The 7,873-nt window shown below is 47.6% G+C and overlaps 1 protein-coding gene across 2 annotated transcripts in view; it reads left to right on the top strand.

Moving 5' to 3' along the window:
- The first annotated feature begins 922 nt into the window (after positions 1–922).
- Positions 923–7,873, top strand: part of LOC102923509 (paired immunoglobulin-like type 2 receptor beta) — a 31,017-nt gene continuing 24,066 nt past the window's right edge. The window contains exons 1-4 of one of the 2 annotated variants that reach the window (XM_076560279.1): positions 923–1,047; positions 1,365–1,751; positions 4,489–4,678; positions 6,338–6,758. In XM_076560279.1, the coding sequence (XP_076416394.1) occupies positions 960–1,047; positions 1,365–1,751; positions 4,489–4,678; positions 6,338–6,350 (678 nt within the window). In that variant the 5' untranslated portion in view covers positions 923–959 and the 3' untranslated portion in view covers positions 6,351–6,758. Of the gene's footprint in view, positions 1,048–1,364; positions 1,752–4,488; positions 4,679–6,337; positions 6,759–7,873 lie in introns of those variants that run through there. The other variant, XM_076560278.1, reaches the window with a different exon arrangement.

The following is a 7,873-nucleotide window of genomic DNA, read 5'->3' as shown; positions in this document are numbered from 1 at the left end:
ACATAAGTTCAGATAGAAAGTGAATCAGGTACATTTTGGACTTACCAAAATAGGATAGATAATGGAATATTTTCTCTGAGTTCGTCAAAGCAAATAAACTAGTCATTGTTTAGATATTATTGTTTGTATATATTGTATATAGTTGTGCTTATTATATATAGTTTTTCTTATATTAGTTATAACTTTTTCTTCTTTTTTTCTTTTTATTAGAATAATAGGAGGAAATGTGGTTATATTTTAATTGCAATAAATGTGATTTTTTGTATGTTAATAAATAAAGTTTGCCTGGAGGTCAGAGGTCATTAGCGAGCCAGGAATAGAAGTCAGGTAGTGGTAGTCCATGCCCTTTAACTGATCACATGGCAGGCAGAGTCTCTGTGTGGTCAAGGACACAGCCAAGCATGGTGACCATTCAGTCTTTAATCCCAGTACCAACCATAGAGACCAGGAGGTCTATATAGACAGGCAGTGATGAGGAAGTTGTGGCTGGGCATAGAGCCAATGAGAAGGCAGAACGAGAAAGCAATAAAAGACAACACACACAAGAAGAAGGTCCCTCTCTCAGGGGAAGACAGGATGATAGCGAGTGGTATGCTAAAGGTAGTCGTGGATCTTGCTCTGATCTCTTAGGCTTTAACTCTATATTTGGCTCTGTGTTTCTTATATAATAAGACTGTTTAGAATTTTGTGAACAGTTAATTGCATATCTTCCTGGAAAAAATGGGATCTGGGCATATGAGCACTGTCATCCTGTCAGTGACCACAAGGAAGGATGTTCTGCAATGTGGAAAGAAGGAAGAATGATGAAAGAAGTTGCTGATCACAAGGAAGTGGAGATGGGGATGTTCTGCCCCATCTGTTCTCCACCTGAGAAGACTCAGGGGTTGTGTGCCCTGCTCCTGATTCTTTCTGGCTTCTGAGCACCCCAGGGTCCCAGCACAGGGCTCCTCTACTTCCTGATGGCTCTGCTGGTCTCACTTCCGGGAGGGAATCAGGCCATGGCTTGGATCCTGCTTCTGCTGATGTCAGCTGCGTGTCTGCAAGCTGGTGAGTGGTGGGGACCTTGTTAGCAGGGACTCTGCCCTAACCACAGGAGGGGCCAGTGGGGCTGGGAAGAGCAGGCTGTCATGTGGACAGGGGTCTGCTAGAGGAGCCAGAGGGTGCCCTGTGCCCCAACAGAGCTCATCCTCAGAGTGAGTCCAGCCCAACACGTCCTTGTCTGTCCTGTCCTGTATGAGACAGTGGGACATAGGGACAGTCCTGCCCTGTGTCCCACACTTGCCTGTGGATGATGGCTCAACCAAAGCTCTGGGATGTCCTTTACATCCCCTGCAGACTCTTCAGATTTTCCCCACCCTTCCCAGGTCAATCAGTAGGACCCAACAGAGAAAGACTCTTCAATGTTATTCAGCCAGAACACCTCTCTGGTGTGGAAGGCGGCTCCATCGAAATCCCCTTCTCGTTCTACTTACCCTGGGAGTTGGCAGAGGATCCAGAGATGAGGATTTTCTGGAGATGGAAGCACTTCCATGGGGAATTTATCTACAACTCCACCCCACCTTTCATACATGAGCATTTCAAGAACCGGCTCATCCTGTACTGGACACAGCCTCAGACATCCGGAGTCCTCAGAATCCTGGACTTGAAGGAGAAGGACCAGACAGTGTACTTCTGCCGATTTCAACTGAACTCAAAACGAGGCATGGAGAGTTTGCAGTCAGTTGCAGGGACCCAGCTGACCATCACCCATGGTGAGCCACACTGGCACTGGCTTCCTTGTCCCCTCGATGTCACCTCAGGCTCCACTACTCTGAGATTTCTTTCATATTCCTTTCCTGTGGTTCTGCCCAGGCCTCTGCAAACAGATCATTTCCTTGCTGTTGTGACAAGTCTTTGCTGTCTCCTCTGACCTTGTCTGTCATTTTCTTCTAAGATGGAACCCTATGCCCTATTTAGGATTCAGCCTGCCCCTGCGCCAGAGAGTTCACCCCTACCTGTCCCAAACTAACACTCAGGCCAGGCCACTTCTCCAGGACCTCAACTGAGTGACTTCTCTAGGCTGTAACTGACTCACTTGGTCCTGGGGCAGGGCTCCCCCGAGGCCCTGTATGGAGAATCTCCACACAGCTCAACCTAAGCCCAGAACAAACAGCAGGTGCCCACAGGATGTTCTTGGAGTCCTCCGGTCCAAGTGTAAACTGCCACCTGTGACCACAGTCCCCCATTTCCCCTCCTAGCTCCCCAGCACACACCCCTCACCTCTCCCACACAAGCTCCAAGGCTCTTGGGAACTAATGTCCCCATTTTCAAGATATGGCTGCTCTGTCTTCTGATCCCTGCCTCTCCTCTGCAGCAGAAGTAACTGCAGTCCCGTGCATAGGGAGCACTGAGGTCCTGCCTCGTCACTCTGTGACTGTTATCCCTGTGCCCTTTATGTGGCCCTGCAGGATCTGGGAGACTCTGTGTGCTGAGTTGTTGATCACAGTCTTGCTCTGTGGCTTTTTAAAAAATTTTTGTATATTTTTATATTTATATTTGGTGTTTTGTTTTTTATATGACAGGGTCTCACCATTTAGCCCTGGTTGATTTGAAACTAACACATATCTACCTGCCTCTATCTCCCAAGTGCTGCTTAGAGGCCTGTGCCACCACATCCAGCTGTGGCTCTTGACTGGACTAAGCCACCCTGTGAGAGGACGCCCACAGCACAGTTCTCTGTGCAGTCTCTATGGCCGCCATGTTGACCTGATGTAATGTCAACCAGCAGCTGCTAGTGCTGAGGGAAGGGAGAGAAAGGAGCTGTTTCATGGGTCTTGAGCAGTGGTTCTCAACCTTCCTAATGCAGAGACCCTTTAGTACAGTTCCTCATGTTGTGGTGACCACGGCACACCATAAAATTATTTTCATTGCTACTTCATAACTGTGATGTTGCTACTGTTATGAATCATACTGTGAATGTCTGATATGCAGGATATCTTATATTCTACCACTGTGGGGGTACTGAACCACAGCTCGGGAATTGTTGTTTTAGTGAATGCAAATAGGTAAATGGTGTGCAATTTAACCTTAGTAATGTTTGTAGAGTGGATGGATGTGCTCCACCCTGCACTGAGCTGTACATTTATGGCCAAAATTAAGTATTTTTTGTTGTACATTTTCTGTATTCTCTCTATGTGTGAACATGTGGGTCTGTTTATTCAGGTGTGTTGGTTGAGGGACATGTGTGTGAATGTGTTTCATGATGTGCATGTGGAGGCTAGAAAACAACTTCAGGTGGCCTTCCTTTATTTTGAGACAGGGTCTCTCACTAGCTTCAAATTTGCCATGTAGACAAGGCTGGCTGGCCAGTGAGCCTCATTCACACGCCTGTCTCCACCTCCTCAGTACTGGGATCACAGCTCACTCAGTTCTGGTTGGTGTGGCGCTCTATACACAGACAAGGCTGGTTTGAACTTGCAAAGATCTCCTGCCTCGGCTACAGGGCTAAGATTAAAGGCAAATTCATGCCGTTCTTCATATGACTACTAAGGTTCAAACTCAGGATCTAAGGCAACAAGCAGCCAACACTCTAAGGACTGAGACATATCCTCATGTTACCTATATATATGACAAAAACAACAGTGTTCCCATGGCCTAAATACCTGTGCCCAGATGACCATCTGAGAACACAGCTCCAGGACAGGTAGAGAATGAACATTTGAGCTTGCTCTCCTGGAGTCTCGGCCTTCAGCATGTGTTCCCCTCTGTGAACTTCTCACAGCTGTTCCCATCCCACATCCCACAGAGGAGATGAGGTGTGACACTCATACCTGTCCCTCCCTTGTAACACGAATTTTAAAAGGTCTAATTAACAACAACAACAACAACAACAAAAAATCCAACACAAAACAAACCAAAAAAACAGCTGGGAGGTATTCGCGCACACCTTTAATCCCAGCACTTGGAAGGCAGAGGCAGGCGGATCTCTGTGAGTTCGAGGCCAGGCTGATCTACAGAGCAAGATCCAGGAAAGGCACAAAGCTACACAGAGAAACCCTGTTTTAGAAAAAAAAATCCAAAACAACAACAGAGCCAGGTACTGGGGTGAAAGCTGAAATTTCAGAAAAACAGAAAAAGTCACAACCAAGCTTACCTTACCAACTCCTCAGCCTCCAGATCGAGACTTCCTGTTGACTCACTCCTTATATGGCCATTTCTGTGCCCTGCCATCTTACTTCCTACTGCTGGGATTAAAGGAATGTGCCATCGCTCCTGGCTCTGTTTCCAATATGGTCTTGAACTCACAAAGATCTAGACAGATCTCTGCTTCCTGAGTGATGGGATTAAGGGTGTGTGCCACCACTGTCTGGCCTCTATGTCTAATCTCTTGGCTGGCTCTGTCCTATGATCCCCAGATGAATTTATTAGGATACACAATATATTGGGGTACACAATATATCACCACACTCCCTCATCCAGGGGATCTGCTCACTCCTCATCTCTCCCCAGGCATCAGCACCACCATGCAGAGCCCCTCCATCGTCACCTCTGCAGTCACCACAGCTGGCCTGGAGGACACAGAGGGCCAGAGGAATCCTTCACTTGTGAACCTGGGAGCCACAGTCGGGGTGGTGGTGGCCACAGCTGTGCTCATAACCCCCGTCTGTGTGTTGATGGTCTTCCTCTGGTGGAAGCCAAGGTAAGTGGTCCAGGACAGCCCTCACCTGAGCTTCCCCTCTGAGTTTTCTCAGCTGTGGACATGGAGAAGGACGAGCTTGTGCAGGACAGAGTCCAGAGAACAGAAGGACAGAAAGGAAGCTGAACTCACCCAGGACTGAATCTGCACCTCCTTCCTTAGAATCCCAGCTGGAAATCAGAGGAGCAAGTGCAGATGAACACAGAGCCTGTGCTAGGGGATTGAAGGAGCATGCATGTGCCTCTGGGGTAACTGCTCATTTGAATAGAGCTATTTGAGTTGAGAATATGGTGAAAGATCTGTAGCCTAAAAACAAAACAGTGCTGAGAAGTTACACAACAGCCAGGACATAGCTCAGTGGGTAAAGTGCTCACCCAGGAACACAGGACTATGGGTTCCATCCCCAGGACCCACTTAAATGCTGGCCATGTTGGCAGACATGAGGACAGCAGAGTGAGTAGGATCCTTGATTCTGACTGTGCTGCCAGCCTTGCTAAATCTGTGAGAAGCCAATGACAGACCTGTCTCAAAAACAGCTCCTTCAGGACAATACCCAAGGTCCTCCTGCCTGTACAAGGCTTTCCTGAGGGAATCATCTCTCTAGATCCCTTGCATCCCTCTCATAACAAATTTCTCCAAGTATCCCCTCTAACATCCATACATGTGTGCACACATGCCAATGTACATACTGATGAAAAATAAATTAAAAAATATGGAAATACTAAAATATGTAAGGATATTTGCATACAGAAATTTTTTTTGCATGAGGTAAAATTTTATACATTAAGCCCTTACAATGCAAAACACTTGAATTATCAATGCAATCTGAATTCAAATCCCAATTGAATTTTGTAAAAGTAAATGAATCATCTTCTAAAATTAACAAGGATTCTAAGAAACAACATGGGGACACAGTAGGGGACACCCTCATCCAGGTATTGGGAATGACAGAGAGGAGAATCAAGAGTTCAAGGTCATCTGCAGATACACAGAAAGTTGCAGGTCAACCTGGGCTCATTGAGACCTTGTGCTCACACAACACAAGAGCCAAGTGTGGACTGTGTTCAGAGCAGATCTAAAGCCATGGTGACTAGAAGACTGCAGGACAGGAGCAGAGATGAGCAGAGAGTGGAGTGTAACAGAGAGCAGAAATAAAGTTTGAAGATGTGGCCCCTGGTCTTCAGAAGGGCTCAGCCCTCCAATAGGTAAGAGGAGCATCTGAGAGCTGGAGAGCAGCAGCCTGAGAGGCAGCAGAAGTCTGACTGGGATTCGAACCCTGAGACTGAATCTGCAGGGTGGCAGCAGCCTGCACTCACAGGGAGAGCTAGAGACCAAAGGGAGACAAAAGGGAGGCGTGGTGAGTGCAGAGCAGGGAAAGCAGGGAGGAGACATGGGTTCAAGGCAGGGGAAGGAAGCAGAGGGAGAAGGACATGGACAAGGGACAAAGGACCAGGAGAGCTGTCCTCTGATTGGCTGTGCTGTGCAGAAGGACAGCTGAGGACTGTCCTCAGGTCCTGGTGACTCTCAGAGCTGTCCCTGAATGTCTGCTGCAGAGCTGTTTGCTGCCCTGGGCTCCTAATGTTGTCTGAACACAGAGAAGAGCTGAGAGGCATATGGAGGATCAGCATGGCTGCCACACTGACACTGTTTCTTCTCCTACAGGCCAGCAGACTAAAGATGAACCCCAGTCAGGGGAGAGCCTGTCATCCCAAGGAACAGCTGAGGGGCTGTGTGGGGAAGTTTGTTATGAGAGGCATGCAGGGGAGCAGAGAGATGATTCTGTCAGAAAAGCCTTGCACATAGGCAGGAGGACCTGAGCTTCAACTGGAGACCCACATTATAAGCCAGTGGGGTGCCAGGAATTGTAATCTCCTTGCTGAACAAGTAAGACTCGTTCATAAACATGGGACTGGCTGTCCAGATACTCCAGCCAAATTGGTGAGTTCCAAGCCAATGAGAAGCTATAACATTAAAAAACAAACAAACAAAAAAATGTAGCTTGCCAAAGAGGATAAATCATGCTAATAACATTTTCTAATTTTTTTAAAAATATTTTGTTCATTTTGCGTACAAGCCACAGATCCCCCTCTAATCCCTCTTCCTCCTCCCCCGACCCCACCTAACCCCCTCCTCCAAAAGAGTAAGTTCTCCCATGAGGTGACAGCACATCCTGGTACATTCAGTTGAGACAGGACCAAGCCCCTCCCCCATATCTCAAGGGTGAGCAAGGTGTCCAACCATAGTAATCAGATCCAGAAAGCCAGTTCATGCACTAAGAATATAACCTAATCACACTGCAAAAGGCCCCTCAAACAGACCTGGCTACACAATTGTCTCCTGTACTCAGAGGGTCTATTCTGGTCCCATGCAGGTTCCACAGCTGTCAATCTAAATTTTGTGAGTTCCTATGAACAAAAAGTTGTGTGAGCCACCAAAATAGCTTAGTGGAAAAAGGAACCTGCTGCCTAGCCCAATAACCTGGGTTTGATTTCTAGGGACTGAAATGGTACAAGAAGAAAATTGTCCTCTCCCTCTCAGGGTCACCCATAGGCACTGCTGAGACTTATGTTCTTCCCCAGCTAACAGACTCCAGGGGCCAGGATCTCTCACCAGGGAGGTCACTTTACATCATGTGATGGTCACCTCCCTGCTTCCCTGCCTCCTGCCTGGGAATCAGGGAGCATGGCTGCAGGCTTGTGTGTGAAACTTCCTGTCCTTGGACAAGTACAAGAAGAGAACCCCCACTTCTGCCCTGTGGGCTCTGATGTCCTCCCATCAGAACACGTGTCAGTTTGTCTGTCTGGTCCCGAGAGCCCTACTGTGCTGTTTCCTGTGTCTATTCAATCAATAACACTTTCTAATAAATATCTTACTCCCAGCAATCCATCTCAGTGTCTCTCTTGACTCCCCATGTGAGACCTCTTAGAGAGTGATGTAATTGTGTCCATGACAGGGGACACAGAGAGAGGCAGGGACCATGGTCCACACACAGAACCCAGGTTCCTCTCTCCCTATGTCCCTGGACACTGACATCTCAGTCAGAGTCCCAATGCCACCAAGCTCCTACTCAGGTGACAGACCATGGCTTGATTGGATCCCATGTTGGGCTTCCTTTCCTCACAGGCCCATCTAATCTAAGATGGTGGAATATGCCTGTAATCCCAACCATGGACAGGTAGTGATGGGAAGATCATGAAT

The sequence above is a fragment of the Peromyscus maniculatus genome, chromosome 23, assembly GCF_049852395.1.
Source record: "Peromyscus maniculatus bairdii isolate BWxNUB_F1_BW_parent chromosome 23, HU_Pman_BW_mat_3.1, whole genome shotgun sequence".
In the NCBI taxonomy this organism is placed as follows: Eukaryota; Metazoa; Chordata; class Mammalia; order Rodentia; family Cricetidae; genus Peromyscus; species Peromyscus maniculatus.
Note: the sequence above shows the minus strand (reverse complement) of the source record. Positions and strands in the feature narration are given on the sequence as shown.